General features: G+C 57.1%; 1 protein-coding gene across 3 annotated transcripts in view; it reads left to right on the top strand.

The window, feature by feature from the left end:
- Positions 1-23,042, top strand: part of RASA3 (RAS p21 protein activator 3) — a 91,519-nt gene that overhangs the window by 39,982 nt on the left and 28,495 nt on the right. For all 3 annotated transcript variants that reach the window (XM_082365873.1, XM_082365872.1, XM_082365874.1), the window contains exons 3-5: positions 7,065-7,168; positions 15,924-16,018; positions 22,519-22,595. In XM_082365873.1, the coding sequence (XP_082221999.1) occupies positions 7,065-7,168; positions 15,924-16,018; positions 22,519-22,595 (276 nt within the window). The remainder of the gene's footprint in view (positions 1-7,064; positions 7,169-15,923; positions 16,019-22,518; positions 22,596-23,042) is intronic.

The raw sequence follows: 23,042 nt of genomic DNA, 5'->3' as shown, positions 1-23,042 counted from the left end.
GCCTTGCTGTGTTGTGGCCCTAACTCCCAGATCGTCCTCCAGGCTCACCATCGCCTGTGAGGGTTGATCATTTGTTTGGCAAAGTTTCTGTAGGAAACAGAGAGCCTACGTCTGATCTCTGGACCTGAGAGAGCCGGCAGGACCTGGTGCCCCGTCTGGGGCTCATAGTCAGAGGGGCCTCGGTGGCCGCAGAGGGTCAGTGCCACCCAGCGTGGTCTGTCCTCCCTCAGGCTGGAGTGCAGATGGAGCATGAGGGCGAGAGGGCGGACACACGCCCCCTTCCCTCCTTTCTCCGGGCGAAGGGGTCCGGGCATCAGGCTGTGGCCTGGCTCTGTGGGTGTCCCCACGCCCTGGGTCTGCAGAACGCCGCTCACCCATGAGCAGGTGTCACCGTCCCTGCCTTCCTTTCCTGCATGTCTGGCGTGGGACAGGGGGCACTGAGAGGGGACTGCTGATGCAGATTTACTGGGGGAACCCCCTGGGTTGCACACCTCGGGGAGAAGGAGCCTTTTCCGGCCCGTCCCTCCTCCAGGACGGTGATTTGGGGAAAGTTCTGTCCTCCTGAGAACAGTATCTTCCTGATGGTGCAAGTGGACGGTGTTCACATTTAACTTTTTACAGCTATAATGTTTAATCATTTAAATGGCAAGTCATCATTTCTTTACCGTTTATTTAAACGGAAAGGCTCTATGAAACTGTGTTGTCAGGGTCCGGGCGGGTCAGCCGCCCGCCTGGGGCCACAGTGCATCTGCGGAGGGCATCCTGGGGTCCCCGGGAGGGCAAAGCGGAGCTGAAGGCTGCCTGTGGAGACAACCACCGTCCTATCCAGTACAAGGAGCACGTTCGTGCTACAGTTAAACATAAGAGCTCTTAGGAGCTGGGTTGGTCCAGTCGTTTGCAGGCGTATTCCATGAAGTGCCCTTTTCCTTTTGTCCATGTAAGTGATTATTTTGAGGATGACATTGCCCGCCTCTCCCCACGACAGGTAGGAAGGGGCTCCTACTCTGACCCTCACTTTCCCCCAGGGCAGCTCTGTTGAGGCTGTGCTGAGCCTCCTGCCTGGACCGCCCCCCCCCCATATCCAGCCCAGAAGCCCCTCCCTCCCGCCTCTGTGGGCCTCTGGACCGGACGGCCCTGACCCCGCGACCGAGCCTCCTTGCGTCTAGCAGAGTTTGGTTGTGTCTGTCAAGCGATAAAGGCAAGTTACAAAGTTGAGTTCACAGTAAGATTCCTTTTTGTTTAAAAAACTGGCATAGCTCTAAAAACGGTCTGGTATGTGAGGACTTAAACGCCAATGTGGTTATTTTTTCTGGGTAGTGGGATTATGGGCAGTATTTTTGTTCTTTTGTTGGTAGGTTTTTTTTTTTTTACATAAAAGTAGAAGTTAGTAAAATAACCGCTTTCTAGAGCACAGTGAGGAAGGAGCTAGCTCATTACCACGCTTATCGATTTGGGTGACATTACAGAGTCTCTAATCCCGTCATTCTCGCCAAGAATTTTCCCGAATGAAAGGCTGTTCCCTGCGGGTGGGCGCGAACTTCCGGTTTGGAATCAGAAGGAGCATGTGGGTCGTGACTTGAGAGGGTCTCTCTGTTCCTTCTGAGAGATGCAAATTGCTCAGAAAATAGAGCTTTGTGTGGTGGCGTCCGCGGTCTTCGGGTCTTCGTCTCCGGGAGGGAGAAGTTGTTTGGGGTTAGGGCGTGACAGCATAAGAGGGGCTCTGTGGTTTGGGAAGAAAGACGTCATTTTCTCAGATGTTCTTGATGAAAACCAAGTTGTTGACTAGAAAACACCAACTTTGAGATTATGAGACTGTACAAATAGCATCATCTCCCCTTATGTTTCTTTTCTCTCTAATTTCTCAAGTTAAAGCTTAAAAAATAAGTCTTTTTGACATAAATTCAGGTCTCAGGCCCAGACGTTCCACACCACCCTTCGCCCCAACAGTCCTGGGGAGCTCCAGGAGGGAACCCTTCCACCCCCCCGGTCCTGGGGAGCTCCAGGCGGGGACCCTTCCACCCGCCCCGGTCCTGGGGAGCTCCAGGCGGGGACCCTTCCACCCCCCCGGTCCTGGGGAGCTCCAGGCGGGGACCCTTCCACCCGCCCCGGTCCTGGGGAGCTCCAGGCGGGGACCCTTCCCCCCGGTCCCGGGGAGCTCCAGGCGGGGACCCTTCCCCCCGGTCCTGGCGAGCTGTCTGGTCCAGGGTGGGCCTTCAGTTCAGAGCATCCCCCCGACTTTGGGTTCCAGTCCTCACTGAGCCCCTGAATCTCAGGATGTGGGGCTTCTCACAGGGCTTCCCAGATGCCCAGCTGACCGCCGTGCCCAGGCCCAGGTAAGGCTGGGACCCTGCAGGGAGAGACCACCCTGCAGGGAGAGACCACCCTGCAGGGAGAGACCCTGGGCCTGCCCTGTCCACCCTCCCTGAGTAGACAGTCAGTCCCCGTGGAGCTGTGGGCTGGGCAGTTTGGGTGTCGGGATGCTGTGGTTAATGGGTTCCTCTGGGGTCCCCAGAAGCTCCCCAGGCTGCCGCCCCCCTCACGCCCCCAGGCTTCTTCCTGACACCCTCCTTCCCTTGGGGTCTTCCTGAAGGTTCTGGAGTCCGGGGGTTTCAGTTACCTTAAGAAGCGTGGCTGGGCCTTAAAAGGACAGTCCAGGTGTGAGTTGTTGGTGAGGACACGTGATTTCTCTGGGGGGGGGCAGGGGAGGGGCCGCACGTGGGAGTCCCGTGTGGGGTGCACCCCATGTGAGCAGATGGGGAAACTGAGTCTGAAAGAAGTGAGGAACCCGCCAAGGCCACGTGGCCGTCCACCCTGGGCTGCTCAGGCCAGGGCAATGGGCTGCAGGTCACCCATGAGGGCCGGGCTCTGGCACAGACATCTGGCTGGGGTCCTGTGCTTCTGGAAGAGCGTGTTGCTGGCCCTGTAGGCGGGCACCCTGGGTGCCCTTGTGCCCTGTGATCCAGCCTTGTCCTGCGGGCCAAGACTGGCCCAGGTCGGGCCCAGGCGGGATGCTTCTTCCCCAGCATTTGGAGGAAAACTGTGATCTGACCTCCAGGCCTCCTTGCCCGGGAGGGTCAGCTGCATCCCTCCGGCCCCCGTTCACATCTGCATGAAGCTGGGGGGCAGGCCCTCGTTTCTCCATCCGTCCTTCGCGTGGACGGAGCGGCTTTCTCTCCTGGGAGCCACCCCTCCCTGTGTTCAGGCCGTGCCCCACGACTTAGGGGGAGGCTTCAGCACCAGAGGCTGAGCACCCGGCCTCCCAGTGAGATGCAGTAGCTTCTTGGAAGCCTCAGAGACAAGCTCTCAGGTGCCGAGGGCCGCGCTGCTTTAAAATCGCCATTTAGAGGAAGTGAGGGAGAAACCAGACAGGGTTTCTCCTGCTTCTGGGAGCCTTGGGCGGTTCGCGCCTTGGGTGCAGGCCCTCCCAGTGCTGGGGTCCCGCGAGCACCGGCCCGTGCGGGGTGCAGGCTGCACGAGTCCCCTCCCTTCCCGACTCTTCTGTGGACGTCTGAATACAGCATTCGGTTTCATGAATTTTAATCCAGGTTTTAGTGACTGGTTTAACCACCTGCACGTTTATTAGCCGAGCGCAGAGCTGTTCAGAGCCGGCCGGCACCCTTTTCAGAGAAAGGGCCCTGCCTGCCTGGATTCCAGCTCTCTCTGGGCCTCGGCGTGGGCCCCGGGTCCCCGCTTCTGGGCGCCTGGGCTCCGCCAGGGCTGCCCTGTGGCGCATCCGGGGCTTGCGGGGAGGCTTCCCTCTGTCCCCGTGGCTCCCGCGCTCCCCTCCCCTCCCCCAGATGCTGGGAAACGGATGCTGGCGTTTGCAGCATAGGACGCAGCACACAGCATGAAACGGGGAGAACCTCGCGTCTGGCCCCGGCGGGGGCAGGGCAGCACCAGCCGGGCTCTGGGGGGGCCGGGGAAGGACTCTGCGGTCCTGCGGGGGTGTCCTGCCGGGACCTCTCGGCTGCACATCTGGGCTCGCGGAGCGGGAGGCCAACAGCTTCCCCTGTCGGAGGCTTTTTCTCGTTTCCCAATTCTGTGAAACTGCGTTTAAACTTCTCCCTGTAATTAGCGAGGAAAGCGCTCTGGCCGGCCTCAGAGGCCACGTCTTAATCCCCTTGTCAGATAGTGGTAGTTAAGGCCGTCCAGTCCTTTGGGCGGCATTTTCCCTTTATCTGGACACGCCCGCAACCGTGCAGGGCATGAGTCCTGCCTCTGCTGCTGACCTGTGCGCGGAGATGCCCAGGCAAAGGCGCCAGCCGGGGGGGCTCGGGCTGTGCAGCCCCTCTGAGTCCCCCAGAAAGGAGAGTCTGTCTTGCAGGCACGTGGGGGGATCTCACCCCACTTCCCACCATCCACAGCTTCCTTTTCTTTTGGAAATATGCTTCCAACTCTGCCCCTGTGAAGAGACACTGCAGGCTTTCCCGTCGACCAAGAAGGGGGTGGCCTGGCCGCGTGCGGGCACCAGGGGGCACGCCTGTCCCACCCCCAGGATGCCTGCCTTGCTCCCTCACGCCCCTGTGGGCCCTGCTGATGCCAGCCCCGACCTGAGAGATGCCACGACTGGGCTGAGGAGGCCTTTGTGCTGGGACCCCCTGGGCTTCTGGTGGGGACAGCCGGGCCGCCTGCCTGTCCCTGTTCGTGGACGACAAACATATTCCTTGTATGTTGGGCGTCAGGTACTTGTCTTTTACTTTGCAACATAAATTTAAAAGTTCTCAGTGGATTAGTATCCTGAACTTGAAAAGAATGTGAAAAGATGGTCATTTGACAGAAAATGAGCCAAAGACATTTCAACACAAAACGAAACAAAAGTGCTCACACACACGCTTGACAGACATTCAGCCTCACCAATAATTTAAACTTTTCCAATGAAAGCAGTAGTTTTGGTCACCAGCTTAGCAGAGTTTGTAAACATTGATGGAGTCCTTCCTGGAGGGTCCGTGGTCCCAGAGCCCAGGATGGAGGATGCCCTCCCACCAAGCAAGCCACCTCGGGGACTGTCCTGAGGACACCAGGGCTAGGGACGCTCCCGGTGGTGGACGTGGGGGAGGACTTGCTGTCCACGTGTTGGAAGGTGTGAGTCCTGCGGCTGTGGTCACTCACACCTCAGGTGCTGTTTGGCCTTTACTTACTTGGGAAGTGGTCCATGGCCTCATGTTAAAGGAAGAAGCCGACTGTATATCAGGTTGAATAATGTAACCCCACTTTTATTTAAAAACATGTGTCTTTATTTTTCTTCTATATCCATATATCTTTAGAGAAAAAATAACTTAAGCATGATATACCCTAGAATGTTAATTCTGTTATTCAGTTGCTGACATCTTTATGTATTTTTAAAATTTTTGGTTTTTGAAAAATAGCTTCACTGAGATATAATTCACATACCATATAATTTACCCATTTAAAATGTACAGTTCTATGGTTTATATTATATTCAGAGTTGTGTGGCCATCACCACAATCAATTTTAGAACCTTTTCATCTCCCTAAAGAGAAACCCGTTCCCTTTACCTGCTCCCCAGCCCCTGGCAACCAGGGATCCACTTTGTCTCCACAGACGAGCCTGTTCTGGTCATTTCACATAGAGGGAACGGCACCCTGTGTGGCCTCTTGTGTTGGCTTCTCTCGTTGAGCATCAGCATGAGAGCTGAAGGTGCCAGTGGGTCAGGGGCCCCGTTCGGTGTGTCCGTCCTCTGTTGATGGGCGCTTGGGTTGTTTCTGCTGTAACCTTGCACGTACCAGTTTTTGTGTGGATGTGTTTTCATTGCTCCAGGACATACCCCTGGGGGTGGGCTGTTGGGCTATAATGGTTACTCCGGGTTTACCGTTTTGGAAAAGTGATGGCCCCATTTTACATTCCTACAAGCAGTTCAATTTCTCCACATCCTCACCGGGGGGAGTGCCATCTGGGTGCAGGACCGCCTGTCCCGGGGCTCCTGTGCCTCCAGGGACCGGGGGTGAGATTTGTGTCCCCCACGTGTAACCGGCTGGCGTCACGGCTCTGTGTCAGGAGGTGGCAGGTGTGGGACTGGAGGTGCTACCCTGTGACCCACCCCTAAAGAGGGCCCTCTGAGTGGGGCCTAGGCAGTGTGTTTTCTAGAAACCTCTCCAGGTGATCCTGATTTGCAGCTGAGAGTGGGGACAGTCCCCCGAGATAAAGCCGGGATGGGGGCCAGGCCATGGGCAGGGGCACTGGAGTCAGGACTCGAGTGTGTGGCCGTCTCGGGGGCAGCCCTGGAAACACCTGTTGTACGCGTGCGCCTTCTAGCGAGGCCTCGGCAGCAGCTCTGACTCCTGTGGGACGTGCCTTCGGGGCTCTGGCCCCCAGGACATGGTGGGGGGAGAGCAGCTGCCTTCTCTGCACGCCTGGACCTCAGGCCAGCATGGTACCCCTTCCTGCTCTGGACCTGAGCTGGTCAGTAAAACAAGCAAAACCTGTTAGGTGCTTCTGACGGCAGCACCACAGGTGGGCTCGTCCCCCTCCGAGCGGAGGCTCTGATGCAGCTCCTGCGTACAGGTCCTTCCATGTCTGTCACCTGCCCTCGCCTCCCTCCCCCACTCCCGCCTCCCTCGGCCCGGCCGGGACCACCAGCTCCCAATTTCATGTCCCCCACGTGAGGTCACAGGTGCATGCCTGAGGCAGGCGCTTGGAAGCCGGCCCCCCCCAGGACTGATCCTACCCCCAGGACGGATCCCACCAGGACTGACCCCCCTCAGGATTGATCACCCCCCAGGACTGACCCCCCCCCCAGGACTGATTCCCCCCAGGACTGACCCCCCAGGACTGACCCCCCAGGACGGATTCCCCACAGGACTGACCCCCCCCCCAGGACTGATCACCCCCCAGGACTGACCCCCCAGGGCTGATCACCCCCCAGGACTGAACCCCCCCTCAGGACTGATTCCTCCCAGGACTGACCCCCCAGGACTGACCCCCCAGGACGGATCCCCCCAGGACTGACCCCCTCTCAGGACTGATCACCCCCCAGGACTGATTGCTCCCAGGACAGGGGACGCGGCCTTGTAGAATCTAACGGTGCCCCTTCTGTCTGTGTCCAGCCCCTTCTACGGAGAGGACTTCTACTGCGAGATTCCGCGGAGTTTCCGTCACCTGTCCTTTTACATTTTCGATAGAGACGTTTTCCGGAGGGATTCCATCATAGGTAGGTACCGACCGACCAGGTGTTTTCTTCATTTTCTCCGCCTCTTCTGAACGGGGCTTATTCTGGCAGAATTGGGGCATCTCCCGGGCACCCCGTCTGAGCCGGTGAGCCACGCCAGCATCTCGCCTGCCCTTGCTGGCCGTCCCGGAGCTGCCCTGTCACTGTGTTCTGGGGCGACACCCCATGAGCTCACGCGGGGACACGGGGACACGCGGCAAAGGCAAACCATCCTTCAAGGCGAGAGTGGCGTCCCCCCAAACGACTCCCGAAGGCTTCTCCAACCATCCCACCACCCCAGGCCTTGCCCATCCCTGAACCCAGCACCCGTGTATGGGGGACTGGGATGGTATCGGGGTGCTCAGAGGTATTGGGGTGCCCTCAAGGTATTGGGGGTGCACTCAAAAGCATTAGGGGCTCTCAGAGGCACTGGGATACTGTCAGAGGTACTGGGGGTCTCAGAGGTATTGAGAGTCCCAGAGGCACCCACCAGCGTCCTGGAGAGAGTGAGGCCCACCTTGGATGTGGAGCAGCCCAGAGCCGCCCGTTTGGTGGGTGCACCTCTGTCCCAGGAAAACCCTATCCGTTCCCCGTGGCACCAGAATTAGACCCGAGTTGCCCAGTGTGGGCTCAGTTGTGGCCATGGGACCCCAGCTGATCGTCGCTGGCCTGGCTGTTCCTGGCAGGAGGCGTCTCGGTGCTTCGCTCCTGGACAGAGCAGTTGAATCTGGCGGGCCCCTGACTCTGCAGTCTCCCGCCCGCTCCTGGGGCGTCTGACCAGCTCCACTCACTGCCCATACGTGACTGGTCAGGGGTGCTTGCGCCCAGGCCTGCAGCCCTCAAAAAAAAGTCTGAAGGCAGCTCTGGAGCTGAGGTCCTTTGAAGAAGCATCCGGCAGCGTTTCCAGCACGTGGATCAGAGCTTCCCACGCTCGTCAAAATGCAGATGCTGGTTACTGGGTCTGGGGCAGGGCCCAGAGTCTGCATTTCCAGCAAATAGCATTCTTGGAAACCGCTGTGTTTTACGTAGACATCACCAGAGTTTGTTCAGGAAGTACACGGCCTAGATGACACAGCAACTCAGATCATTCACACTTGACTTCATTTAAGATGGAGCTGTGATAGGACCACTCAGCAGAGCTTTAACTCTGAAGCGAGAAGGATTTTCGCGTTTGCGGGGCCACTTCTGTGCTGCTCGTCCTGCAGGCCTGCTCCCTTTGCCCTCAGGATGGCGCCCGAACCCTTAGCTTGGCATCAAGCTCTGGTGATTCCTCCTCCAGCCCAGACATAGGCTCTGGCCCTCCCAGCCCCTCTCCCGGTGCCTCGCAGCCTGACGCCCACCTCAGGCCCTTCTCCGACGCCCACGTGGCTGCCGCTGTCGGCCCGAGACCCTGGTCAGCTGGAGGCTGCGCCTCGGTGTGTGTTATTCTCACCGTCGCCTGTGGCAGCATTTCTTTTGTGTCCACTGGACCGTACCTCCTGTGGCCTGGGGCTCTCGGAGCAGGGCCCGGGGGTGTCTCCGTCTAGCGCCTGCTGGGTGCACCAAGGTTTGTTCAAGGAGGAAAGGAGAGGAGCAGAGCGGTGGGTTGGAAGTTTACATGTTCCTGGATGGAGCTCACCTGGGCGACAGGTGAGACCCACAGGGAGATGCAGCGCTGGCAGGGTCGTTGGCTCAGGTTATACCAGAATGAAGAGGAATGTGACTGATCCTTGGAGGCACATGGGAGCTTTTTAGAGTGGTAATCCTAAGGAAAAAGGAATTTTAAAATATCTTTGCACATTTTAATCACAGAACCTGATCTGTGATTAAAATGTGCAAAGATATTTTAAAATACAGTTGGTTTGTGGGTTATTTCCCCTTATAAAAATCAAATAAGATGTTTATCAATCATTCTGTTTAAGGCACCCGCTATTTTTAAAGAGAACCAGCAAAATCATGGTTTAGCAATTCCTGGTGGCTTTAAAATTGGGACGTGTCAGGGTGCAACCAGATTTAGATGTTTTCAACATTGTTCTCACAGCCGTAAAAATAAGAGGCTGTCTGGATCTCCAGGGATAATTTGAAGTTATGACTAGCAATTATGTTGTTACCAGGATGAGAAACCAAGTTCTAGGGTATAAATTTGTGTCACGGAAACGAGCATAGATAGTGTCACCGGCTTCTCACGTCTGCCATGTGATCTGATGGCACCGCACCAGGTTCTCCCGGTGCAGCAGCGCGTGGGCCCCCCCGCGGGCCGAGTCCAGGGGTGGGGTGTCCCAGGGAGGGTGTGGAGATGCAGTGCGGTGTGGTCGAGGCAGTGCTGGGTCAGGGCCACCGGCTCCACTTCCGGGGCGGGGCGTGGGCTGGTGGGGCTCTGGGGGCCCGGAGCCAGGCCCCCCCCCTCTGCCCCACTCCGGCTGTGGCCCTGCTCATCCCACCATCTCCCCGCTTTGTCCCTCCAGCCCCGCTGGCAGGGGCATCCTGCAGTTTCTCTATTAAAGGGTGGGGGTGTGTGAAGTGAGACCTTGATCCTTTTGTTTATAGGCCGGGGTTATCCAGGTATAATTTGCACACTGTGCCCACTGCAGGGAAGTGCCACCGTTTACCCGCTCGTCATTCGACGGAGGTGGGGTTGTGTCCTGCTTTTAGTGGTTGTGAACAAAGCGGCCGTACACATTCTTGCCTAGATCTCTGTGTTGGCAGATATTTTTATTTCTCTTAGAAAATACCTAAGAGTGAGATTGCTGGGGCATACTGTAGGTTTTAAAGGACAGCAGAATTTGCCATCCCCAATAGGCCACTGTGGCATAGCGATTTGTTTGAGCTGAAGGCAGTTGGGAAGAAGCAGACACAAGGAAATCTCTCTACCCTAAAAGCAGAACATAAATTCGTCCAAATCCGAGACGACCCTAGACCCTTGTCAGCCCAGAGGCTACGCCAAGGAACCCACACAACGAGCCTTCCGGACCATTGGCTCCCACATACATTTACCTTCCTTGAAACTCAGAGTCCTTTCCTTGGTCTTGTCACTTCTCTGAAAATTGGTGGTGGTTGTTTTAGGTTAAGATGCTACGAGTTCCAGCCACCTCCTTGAGATACTCATCACCAAGTTTCCCCCATGTATATCTGAGATATGTTAATAAACTTCTGTTTGTTTTTCTCTTCTTAATCTTTCTTTTGTTAACAGAGCCCCAGAGAACCTAAAAGAGTAGAAGGAAAAAGATTTTTCCTCCCCTGCAGTGTATGTTTACCTTTATTAGAAACTGACAAACTGCTTTCCTGAGTGCACCATTTTGAATTCTCTCTGGCACTTGTATCATCAACTTTTATTTTTGATTCATTTTTGCCCTTCTAATATGTGTGTAGTATCTTATTGTAGCTTTTACAGCTTTTTCATGATGAAGAATGATGTTGGACATCTTTTCATGTGTTTATTTACCATCTGTATCTCTTCTTTGGTAAATCATTCAAATCTTTTGCCCTTTTAATTGGATTTTCTTATTGAGTTTTTAAAGTTTTAAAAATATATTCTGGATACAAGTCCTTTATCAGATGTTATGTTTTGCAAATATTTTCTTCTAGCTTGTGGCTTGTCTTTTCATTTTCTTATGAGTGTCTTTTGCAGAGCAGAAGTTTTTAATTTTGATGAAGTCCAATTCATCAAACATTTTTTTCTTTTATAGTTTGTATTTTTGATGTCACGTCTAAGAAATCTTTGCCTACCACAGGGTTGTGAAGATTTTCTTCTAGAAAGCTTTTGGTTTTAGCGCTCATGTTGCGATCTATTTCAAGTGAATTTTACATATGACAGGCTTCGTTTTTCTCCTTACAGGTGTCCAGTTGAATTACCGTAGCACCTTTTGAAAGTCACTGACTTTATATGCATGGGTCTATTTATTATGGTCTATTTATGGTCTATTTATGGCTTCTGTGTTCTGTTCCACCGACCTGTATTCCTTTCCTCACACCAACACCAAACTGTCTTAATTCCTGTATCTTCACAGCAAGTCTTAAATCAGTCGTGTGAGCTCACCAACTTTATTCTTTTCCAAACTTGTTTTGCTATTCTAGGTCCTTTGAATTGTCATTTACATTTTCAGTCATCTTCTCAATTTCCAAAATGACTGAGATTACACTGATCTGTAGATTAATTTGGGGAGAATTAGCATCTTAACAAAACTGAGTCTTCAGACCCTCCAGCATGGCATGTCTCTCCACGTACTTGGGTCTTTAATTTCTCTCATCAGGGTTTTGTGATGTGTTTTCAGCACACACACACACATGTGTGTGTGTGTGTGTGTGTGTGTGTGTGTGTGTGTGTGTGTGTATACATATAATTTATCCCTATATTTTATGATTTTGATAGAGTAGACAAAGATTTCTGGGATAGTACACCAAAAGCTCAAGCCATAAAAGCATCATTTTGTGGATGTGCTGTTGGTATCTTTTCAATTTCAGTTTCCATTGTCATTGCTTGTGTGTACAAATACAATTGATTTTATGTATTGACCTTTATTCTAAACACACCTACTCTGCCAGCTTTTCTTGTAGCTTTTCCTATAGATTCTATGAATAAAGACTTATTTCTTCCCTTCAAGTCTACAGGCCCTTGTTTCTCTCTCTTGCCTCTGTGCACTTGCTGGACACCAGGGTGAACAGGAGCGATGAGAATGACATCTCTGCCCCCTGCCAGGCCCGGGGGGCGGGGGGCATCTGGCTGTCCCTCCTTAGTCACCACCCTGCAGGTGTCACCCCTGGCTGCCCACCTTCCCGCACCCTCTGACCTACCGTACCTGGTTCCCCACGTCACATGCTGCCTCTTGAACTACCTGATGTGCTTCTCTCTTCTGAACAGACCCTGGCAGGTACAGCACCCACCCATTACCAGAGGAAGTAATACACGGGGCTTTTAGTGGTGGAAAGGCTGCCACACCACCTCTGTCCTCGTCAGAGGGTGAGGCCCAGGGGGCATAGTGACCTGATGTCACTCAGATCGACTGGGACAGCTGTGGACTGTGACACATCAGGCACGTTTAAGTGGGCGTTGTGGTCTGCAGGTCAGGTGCTCCCCAGGACAGCCTGTGGGAACACTACCTACCTCTCACGTGTAAAGAGTGCATGTTCATGTGTTCTTGATGTGGTCGGTCTCTAGAAGGACAGACTGGCAGCTGGTGACAGAGGTGACCCTGAGGTGGGACCCGTGTAGCAGGGGAGGGAGAAAGTTATTCTTGGCTGTATTTTACATCCTTTCTAACGTTTCAGACTTTGTTCTGGTATTACCCATTTAAAATTAAGTACTTCCAAAAATAAAGAATAATAATGATGTGTAAGTTGTAGGGGTCATATGAGCATTAAATATGTGTCTCCTCCCTATTCCAATCAAAGCTTATAAAAACATTGCAGTTACTTAAAATTTCAGACTTCAAATGTGACCCTCCTATCCAGCTGAACTAATCGTGGAGTCTGCAAATTTCTTTATCCCTTTTTAGTGGAATATTATTGCCCAATTTAGTTCCAAGAAATGTTTGTTTCTTGTGGCTTTATTCCTGCAAGACTCAAAATTATATTCCCATCGGGGAAAGGGGTGGAGTTTTGCAGGAGCCAAGCAGAGAGAAAGCCAGGGGCTCTGCCTGGTGACAGGTGGTTAGAGGTGGTGGGACCCACGTCAGGACCTCGGCGGGATGCCCCCAAGACCAGGAGTGGTGGGAGGGGAGGGGCCTGGGATGGGCCGGGGTTAGGGTGGGGTTAGTCCCTGGGACTTGACGCTGGCTGGAGAGAGGCCTGTGTGGCCTGTAGCTCCAGTTCTCTGAATCCCTGTGGGACACCCTCTTTCTGCAGCCTGTGTGCTCTGTGTTTTCTGCCCTCCGCCCCTGCCCTCCGCCCCTGCCCTCCGCCCCTGCCCTCTGCCCTCTGCCCTCTGCCCTCTGCCCTCTGCCCTCCGCCCCTGCCCTCCGCCTACGGACTCTGCATGCCGTGGCCTCCCTGCCCTGTGGGGCCTGCGGCTGGGCAGGACTTGGCTGCAGATGGTTCTGCGTGGCCAGAGCTGAGCCAGCGAGGTCGATGTGGGCAGTGGTGTTGACCCTCGGAGCCAGCTGTGCTGCGTCCACCTCGCAAGTGGACAGAGGGCTGGCCTTTCCCAAGGCTGTGTGACGGTGGGAGGTGAGTGGAGGGCCGAAGTGAGCGTGCAGAGGTGCCGCGGGCACAGTGGGCAGGGAGACGGGGCTGCTGCAGGTGACGGTGGGGCGTAAACAGACCCGACCCCGCCGCGCTCAGCCCGCGGCACTCGGGCCGGCGTGTCCCTGCTTCGTTTCCAGCTTCCCGTCTGTGCCCGGTGGGTGCGCCTGTCAGGTCTGGAGGCCAGGCGTGAAGACTGCAGGGTGACACCCTTCTCTCACCCACCTGGGTTCCCCGGCTGGACCCCTACACAACTAGACAGAAGATGGGCTAACAAGAGAGAAGCAAGCCTTTTCTAACGCCTTTCAAGCGCACGTCTCTGGAGGAACCTCGGCGTCGAGTAGCTGGGAGCTGGCGACCCGTGGGCCCGCGGTGCATCTTAGCAAAGGGACGGCACATCCAGAGGAGGCACAAGCCAGAGGAGAGAGGTGCAGCTGCTGGGGCACCGAGCGGTGGAAGGGACCGTGGAGGCTCCCGGGCGGGGTGTGCGCACGGGCCTTGGACCGACGCCCCCTCCTCACGGCCGAGCCGCCCTCGCCTCTCCTCGCCTCTCGCTCTGAGACGCGCCGCGTGTACGTTGGGCGATGTCCTGAGCTCCCCCAGGAGCCAACTGCACCAGCGTCCTTTCCCTGAAACCTACCGGCCAGCAGGTGGCTGGGCCCCAGCGAGGCCTCGTGTGAGCCTCCGGGCGCAGCACGGAGACGGCCCTGCGGGCCCCGGGGGAGGCCGAAGGGGAGGTGACGTCGCAGGAGGGCCGCGTGGGACGGGGGCGTTTGGGGAGAAGAAGCGGTAGGAGAAGCACGGAGGGCAGAGCCGCAGCGACGAGGCCCAAAGCCCGCGGGCGGACGTCTGCCACGTCTGTGACCAGCGCGCCCCGCCTCGCCCCGGGGTTGCTGCAGGACGACGCGAGGGGAGAGCGCGAGGGGCTGGCGGGCAGCGGGTGTGGGCAACCACAGGGCCAGCTGGGCGTCGGGCCCCGCCGTGAGGCCGCCGGGTGCTTCTACTCAGAAGCGCAAGTCTGTGAAGAAACAGGAAACGGAGAGCAGTCCCGTCGCGGAGAGGACTCTGCGTCCTGGGTGAGGGCAGGGTGGGCCGGCCAGCTCGGGGCTCCGCAGGGTGGCCACAGCGGCCTGGAGAGCGTCCCAAGTAGCAGATGACGCGGGGGAAACGGCGCCAGGGGCCCAAAGCGTCTCCTTTGGTAACTGGACCGCGCTCCCGAGTTAGGCGGTGTGTCCTGGGCTGTACACCAGGAACAACTGAACTTAGAAGGTGTTTGCTTTCATGTTGTCCTTTATCGTTCCTGCTTCCGTATGTGATTTACAATGTATGTGTGTGTGTACACGTACAGCGTACGTGTGTGTGACTGTGTGTGTGTGCGTGTGTATTGCATGCATATACGTGTGTACGCAGGGATGCTCACGTGGGCCAGCGTCCGACTCCCCTACCCTGGTGGGCAGCGTGGTCCCCGTGCTCGAGGCCACGGGATGTGGGGACAGGAGGACAGCCCAGTGCCCGGTGCCCTCTGTCCCCCCAAGCTGTGGGGTGTGTGCTTGCTAGCTGCCACGTATGTCTTTGGAATAAATAAGGTGAATGAACAATGCATGACGGTGGTAGATGGATATTTAAACACTATAAATCTATGTCAGGTAATGTACATCACACACGTATATTTACGTGTGTATTTTCGTTGAAATTCTAGCTCCTAAGTACCAAGCCTATGTCAGGAATGTAAAACTATTGAGAGCAGACGTCCTTAAACTTTGGGACCCACAGAAGTTCCCTGGGGACCTCGTGAAAACGAAGATTCCAGGGCCCCACCCCAGAGATTGTTTTCTCACGCAGGGTGGGGCCGGGGAACTTGCATTTAGGAAACTCTCCAGCTGTTTTGATGCAGGTGGCCTGTGATTACACTGTGAGAGACACTGATTCATAGACCCAGGCGGGCGAGAACCCGGCTCACTCCACGGGCCCGACAGGAACACGTGTGCACACGTGCTGCATAAGCTAAATGTACGCACACGCGTGTGCACACTCTGTGAGCCGACTGTGCACGCTGCCTGTGAGCTAGACGTGCACACACGTGAATTCTAAGCTACAGCTCGTACGGGCACACGCGCATGTCCAGGGACTCTGCAGCAGAGCCCTCCCAGCAGACGCCACCTGCCTCCCTCTGCAGCTCGGGCTTCGGGGCTGGGGGGCCCGTGACGTGGCTTCCTTGGGTGCCTGCTCCCTCCCCATCCCACACGCCGCCCTCCGGCCCTGAGCCGTGCACCTGGCGGAGCCGCTCTCTGACCTGTAGGATCTGCGCCGGGTGCCCCCATGTCCCGCAGCCTGGGTGACAGAGGAGAGCACGCACCCCCGTCACGCCCAGGCTGTGGACACCGTGGAAGTGACCTCGAGACGGGCTCTGCTCAGGGTGGACGTGGCACCTCCGAGATGCAACGTGGCATCTCTTGCCCTTACTGCGTCGTCTCTTTCCCGACGATCTGCTCTGGATTTCCCGTTTGGAGTGACTGGCAGTGGTAGTGGCGACTGCTCCCAGCCCCGCTGGGTGGGTGGGTTGGCGCCCTCGTGACTGGTCTCCTCTGCGTTGATCTTCCAGGGAAGGTGGCCATCCGGAAGGAAGACCTGCAGAAGTACCACAACCGGGACACGTGGTTCCAGCTGCAGCACGTGGACGCCGACTCCGAGGTGCAGGTGAGGCCTCGCGGGGCCCGCGGGACGTGGGGGCCTTGGCGGAGGAGGCCCGACGGCGGTTAGAGACATAGACGCTGGACTCCGGTCTGCAGAGGGAGCGAGGCTTAGCAAGCTGTCCCCTGCGTATGTCCTCCTGGGCTCGTGCATTTGGTTTGTTCCGTTGGTTACTGTCGGACTTACTCGTGCAGCTTAAAAAATGTAACATGCGAAAGAATGCGACACATAATTGAAGGTAAAGAGAGAATAGGTGAGAAAACGTAAGGCTGTGGGCCTTGCCCACTGGAGGTGCCCGCGTGTGTTCCGGGCTCCCTGCCCTCAGCAGGGCGGGGCTGGAGCTGAAGGGAGTGCCCGGAGTGATGAAGTCCCCGTGGCCTGAGCGTCCCTGGGGCTCGCCCAGCGCCCTGGCGCTGTGTTAACTGGGAGTGACCCCTTGACCAGTGCAAGGTGCCCCCACCCCGGGACAGGGGGTTTCTCCCCCAGCTGGGCCGCTCCCCATGCCCAGGGTCCAGGAGACGCCCGCCGGGGGGGCCGCCTGCATCTTCTCTTCTCTGGTGACCCCGGCCTGAGTTTCCGGTCAAGCCCGTCCCCGAGCCCGGGCCATGCCTGCAATGCCGGGGCCAGCGCCGAGCCGGGCCTGCTCTGAGCTCAGCAGGGTCAAACAGCAGGTGTCGCGGACAGAATCCCCAAGTGGGCACCTCGCGAGGCCTTCCCCGGGCTCCCGGCCCAGCGTCAGCGCGCCTCCCCGTGGGCCTGGGGCCATGGCCGAGCTCGAAACTGCACACCGGCGGCTCAGGGTGTCCACCGCCGAGGCCCCTGGTGGCCGCCGGGGCCGATGCTCAAACTTCGACAAAGAGGCAGCCAGAGGGACGCCTTGAGAAGCCTAGCCCAAGGGGCATCGTAAGCGTGCTTCACGCTCAGTTAATTCCAACTGAGGGGCCCACACGTGCTGTGGAAATTGGGGGACCTGTGACTGCTCAGAACTAGTCACGGAGCCCCAAGGCCAAAAGGACAGCGGCCGCTGCTGCTCAGGTGACCAAGAAATCGCCTCCTTAGGAAGAAGTTTCCGGACCCCTGTGCGGTGTGTGCTTTACACCTGGGCCCCGCCTGCCTCCGTCACCGTCATTCTTGAGAGATTCCGCCTGTGGCCGCAATGACCCCGCTGTTTAGTCCCCAGATTTAAGTTCTGTTTTGTTGGCAAGTGTAGCTTTTCCTTTTTCTTGCCTTTTCAAAAAAAACACAACTTTTAATTTTGAAATGGTTACAGAGTCACGGGAGGCCACAGGAAATACTGCACAGGGGGTAATGGTTAGCAAGCTGTGTGTTCTCCTGTTTACACTCAAAGACTGAAAATAAGAAGCAGGGCCATGTCCCTTCTGGGTCCCGCAGTGACATCCGCATAACTGGTACAGGGTCCCCGACCCCATTCAGGTCCCACCAGCCCCGCGTGTGCCTGCATGTCCCCGTGGGTGCGTCTCACGCGTGTGGCTGTGTAACCACCACTGTCCAGATCCAGAGCCGCTGGGTCACCGCAGCCTTGGAAACATGACGCATGTGTCCACCTGCAGCCTGAGGACGTCCGGGCCATTCCCGGATGGTCCCCGTGACGTGGGTCCCGACCCACTGGTGATTCCACGGAAGCGGGACTGTGGGTGGTGGCGGCCACTGAGTTCCAGGCACCGAGCAAGTGCTCTCCGGAGGGGACTTGCCAGGTGCCACGGGCAGCAGCCTTTAAAGGGGCAGTTACGCACCTTCCCTGCAGCTACGAAGGTCAGGGGACACATATGGTTTCTCCAACTATCTGCTCACGATTCACAAAGGCAGCAGAAAGGGAGTGTCACAAAGCCAGGGCCCACGAGAGACCAGCAAGTCACGGAACTGGGGGAAGAAGAGGAGTGAAAGAACGTCTGGCTTCCCTCTGGAACTGATGTTTGTAAAGGTCTCTGGTCAATCACTTTATTAAAAAGAACCCGTCGCTTCTGCTCCTTCCCTGTCCCCGGCTGGGCACGTTCTGGATGAGGCAGTCGGCAGGGACGGCCCTACCCGTGGTCCCCGCTGGGCAGCAGTGGCCAGAATGCGTGCTCACGTCCGTGAGGGCCCCTCCCGATCCTCCAAGGACGCCGGCAGCCGCAAGCTCTGCGTTGAGCGGCTTCTGTGAAACTTGTTCTTGGAGCACATGTTCCGAAAAGGCAGAGGCAGGTGGGCTGCCCCAGCAGAGCCGCAGCCCCCCAGCCCGTGGCCTCTTCTTGCACCTTTAGCGACAGGGCAGTAATTGGCCTCATAGTGGGCGCCCTGGGAACGTCCTCTGTGTGTCTGCCGTCCTGTCTGAGGATTTCCCCAACCATCAGCGCCTGCAGCCATACACCTGCAAGGACCCGAGAGTCTTTCTCAGGCTCGGGAGTGTCAGAAGGAGAGGAGGGGGTGGCCCTCGCCTCCCCTCGAGGACGCGGCTGCTTCTCTTGGTCGCCCTCATGTCCCTGCCCCTTCCCGATGCTCTCGGCTCCGGTGGGGCTGCAGGTCCAGCACTCAGTCGCCGGCGCCCTGGTTTGCTCTTGCCTGACCTCCGCCCAGCCTCGCAGGCCCTGTGCAGAATGAGGACAGGGCAGCGATGGCTCCTGTGCTGCTGGGCCCCTGCCTGCGGCCACGGGCGCTGCAGACCAGAGACCGACACCTTCCTGAGAAAATTGCACAGGAGCCGCCAGTGCTTTTCTCTCTTAATTAATAAACTTTACTTTTCGAGCAGTTTTATCTTTGCAGAAAAGTTGAGGGGAGTGTATGAAGAACCCCGTGTACTCCTCCCCCGACCACTGCTAGCGTCCTGGGTGCATTTGCTATGGCTGATGCCTTATATTCCCTGAAGCCCCCGGCTTACAGTGGGGTTCACCTTGGGCTCTGGGCCCCCATGGCTGACAGGTGGGTGACATCTCGGATCCCCTGTCGGAACCACTGCTGGTTTTCTGCAGCCAGGAGTGACGGCCCTGCTTTCATTTCTGTTTTTTCTTAGCGGGGCTAGAACTTTACCAATTTTATTGATCTTTTCAAAAAAACAGCTTTGGTTTGTTTATTTTCTGTATTGATTTCCAGCTTTCATTTTCATTGATTTCTGCTCTAATTTTTATTATTTCTTTTCTTCTGCTCACTTTGGATTTAATTTGCTCTTCTTTTTCTAGTTTCCTAAGGTTAGAAACTTACATTATTGATTTTTGCCTTTCGTCTTTTCCAATATATGCATTCACTGCTTTAAATTTCCCTCTAAGCATTGCTTTTGCTGCATTTCACAGATTTTGATGTTTTATTTCATTTTCACTTATGAAAAGAAATGAATTCAAAGTATTTTTTAGTTTCTCCTGAAACTTCTTCTTTGGCCTGCTTGTTATTTGCAAGTGTGTTCTTTAACCTCCACGTATTTTGGGATTGTCTAGCTATCTTTCTGTCACTGAGTTCTAGTTTAATTTCCACTGTGGTCTGAGAGCAGCTGTGATGTGATTTTTATTTTCCTAGACTTGCTGACGTGTTTAAGACCGGGTTGGTCTATCCCAGTGGATATTCCGTGAGGGTGGGTGATGCAGTTCAGTCCCAGCTGTTTTTTTAAACAACTTCTTATCATTATTCTCCTTAAATGAGACTGGGAAAGACCATGAAATAAGCATTTTCAATGCTCTGTCCTAAGGTTTCTCTTCTCATACACCAACATAAATGCGAGGACTCCGGCCAAGTCTCAGTACGTCCTGCCTGGGCTAATTGTTAACGAGCACGATTCAGCTGGACCCCCCTCCGGGGTTCCGGCCCCTATGGGAGGCATGGTCACCTCTGCCCTCAGCCTGGCAGGTGGGCCTCTGACCGCCTCCCTGGGGAGAGGGCTCCCGCTGGAGTCAAAACAAGCAGAGGGGGCAGTTTTGTGTGTAGCTGTGCATCCACGGAAGGTCGCGTGCCCTGCAGAGGCCGAGCCTGGGAAACCACACTTCCTGCCTGCCCTGTGCAGGGTGTGGCCCGCGGCACCCCGGGCGTTGGTGTTTGCGGTGGGATTGTTTGTGCAGTGAGCATGGGTGTGAGCTTCTGAGCTGCAGATCCTGGGCTGTTCTGCAGGGGTTTCTCTCCGAGATGTGTGTGTGTGTTTTATTTACCTCATATCAGCCTCCCCCAAACCCCCCGAAATGTAACAGCACGAATCAGCTGGCAACATCTGCCCTCTCCTGGAGGACGCGCTGCCCCAGGAGAGGAGCGTGAGCGGCCACAGTCCACGTCCGTCCTCCACTGGGGAGCAGGAGCCCGGACGGCCGGCGGCGCCTCAGCCCAGCGCCCGGCGCCCGAGGCTGGGGCAGCTTCTCGGAAGCCGGTCGAGCAACACTGGGGATGCGTCGGTCTGAGGGGCCGTGGTCCACCGTCTGCCTCAGAGCGGGCGCCCGTGCACCTGGGGTGCGACGAAGGACACCAGGCTGACCGGGCCGCCAGTGACAGCTGAGCTTCCTGCTGGGCTGGTTTCCAGGCCGTCAATCTATGCGTTCTTATTTCATTGTAAGGACGGCAGTGCCCGCTCCGGGGACAGTGCTGAGGGTGGGGTGGCTCAGGATGCACCGCTGGCCTTTGGGGACTTTGTTTTTTCCACCCGCACAGGGAGGCCGCCCACCCCCCGCCACTCCCGCCCCAGTTACCGGCCCCAAGGATTCGCTCTCGGACCAGCCTGCCGCGCGCGAGGGTCGCGGTGCGCGGTGGACCCTATGTCCGCGCCTGGCGGGTGAAGGGCGCTCGGGCAGACGCCCCAAGCCGCTGTGGGAAGAGCCGCTGCTCTAGGCGAGTGCGGCCCCGCGAGGGGCGGGCCCCGTCAGAGCCTCCGCAGATACAGATGTGACTCTGGGTCGGGATGCTGGTGTCGCCCGGGCCGCGCGGCTGTGATGCCTGCGGGCTGGTCCTACCTCGCGGGACTTGTCGCGGGTTGCCTGCCCGCAGGTGAGGGCAAGGCCGGGAAGGCCGGCACCCAGCCCTGCCCGCGGCTGGGGGGCCTGGACGCGTCTGTGGCCGTGAGCGCCGCCCGCGGCCTGGGCTCCCCATGGGGAGGCACATCCGTGTCGTCGGGAGCCCGTGTCAGTGTCGTAGGTGAGGTGTCTGGTGCGTGAGGCCGCCCTCCCCCCGTGCTGCTGCGGCCCGGGGCAGCTGCTCACTTCCAAGCTCGCGATCCCGGAGCTGGTTTGCTCTGAGTGGGAGAGGCTATCCTGGGGAGCTCGTGTCACCTACCAGTGCGGGGCCCGAGAGGTGTGTAGGAGACAGGAGGGCCTGGGGTGATGGAGGCATCGCCCTTGACCCTTCTCACGGCCAGACCCTGGTTTCTTGTTTATTTTCTCTTGTCTGGCGGGCGGGGCTCTAGCTGGGGGTGCTCCCCGCGCCCCCCATCCTCAGGCTGCGTGTCCCGGTCCAGCCTCTCCCTTTCTCATAATCGGTGCTGCTGGCGTTTTGTCGAAACGCTTCTCTGGTGGCTCAGGTCAAGCTTAGAAGCAGCAGGTGGGAAGGTCTGGCCGCTGTTGGAGCGGCCTTCCCTGGGGCAGAAGAGGAACAGCAAGGATCCCGGGCCCAGGAGCCGCTGGCCAGGTCAGCACACGCCCCGTGCAGACGGCCCGGGCCAGGGCGCTGGATGCTTCCGCGTGGGGTAGGGGTCCCGCGCTGCAGTGGGCAGCTGTCGGGGCAGTGACGGGACCGTGCGGGGCTGAGCGCCCCACATCGACCCCCCAGCTGGCGAGCCATCCCCACCTCATCCTGGGTTCTCCTGAGACGTGGCGGCCCTCACAGGCTCTCCCCAGGCCGCAGGGTCCAGGGGTTTCAGTCGGAAAGGACCTTGGAGACAATGGATCCAGTTCACCTCCGTGTCTAAGGAAAGTCAGTTTAATTTAAACTAACGCTCGCTCACGGAAACACGAGCATCATGCATCCCCCTGTTGGACTTTTCGGGAGCTGGTCTCCCCCCTTCTCTTCGTGGCCCTGATGATGCCCTGGCCGTGTCTGCCCTGCCCACTCGCCGTCCTCAGCCGGCGCCCTTTGCACAGACAGACGGGTGGAAGCACAGCCTCGGCTGCTCCATTACCCCAGCTGCTCTGCCCCTCCTCCCAGAGCACGCGTGAGCATCCGCTTCCTTCCTAAGGAGCAGGGCTGAGGTTGCTGGCCTCCGACCCTGCCTGCCGCAGACGCAGAAGCACCGAGACGCCTGGGCAGAGCTGCCCACGCCGGCCCGGGGCCTGCGGCGTGTGAGTGAACACAGCCCAGAGCAGACCGTCAGGCCCATTTGGGACACTGCTCCCTCCAGCACCTTTTCCTTTTCTTTCTTCTGAAACAGTGCCTGCTGTCAGCGTCGTGCCCGATGGGCTGGAAGCTTCTTTAACTCTCTGGGATCTGAGCCGGGCGGCTGGACACGCGTGGATGCCACGCAGGATCGTGTGTCACCAGTCTGTGATCGGAGCCCAAGAGCTCCCGCTGCTTGTGGCCCCCCTGTGACCCCCTGTCATTGTCACTTTCAGGGCAAGGTCCACCTGGAGCTGAGGCTGAGCGAGGTCATCACCGACTCGGGTGTCGTCTGCCACAAGCTGGCCACGCGGTAAGACACGGGACGGCGCCACGGCCTGTCTGCCCAGGGCTAAGTCTAACCCCCAGGGAGCGGGGTGACTCACGTTTTTTAAACAAATGACTCAGGATTCCCAGGCTTGGGCATTCCCCAGATGACTTTCTTAACATCCTTGCTCACCCTGGAGGTGACACATTTGGCTTTTGCAAATAACCAGTTACTCAGGGCGACGTTTAGGCAAAGAGGTTGGGGTCGTGGAAACGGTGAGATGGGGGCAGAGCTGGGCCCTGCCCTCAGACCTCAACCCCGAAATCGGAGCTCCTTCTACCCTGTATGCTTGATGAGTGTGCACGTGTGTGTGCAGGTGTGAGTGTGAGAGTGCAGGTGTGTAGGTGTGAGTGTGCACATGTGTGTATGGGATCGGCTTAGACAAATGCCTGGGATGTGAACGTACCTTTTCCAGTGAAATAGGCTCTGGTC

This window comes from Balaenoptera borealis, assembly GCF_965194805.1.
Source record: "Balaenoptera borealis genome assembly, chromosome: 18".
Lineage (NCBI taxonomy): Eukaryota > Metazoa > Chordata > Mammalia > Artiodactyla > Balaenopteridae > Balaenoptera > Balaenoptera borealis.
Note: the sequence above shows the minus strand (reverse complement) of the source record. Positions and strands in the feature narration are given on the sequence as shown.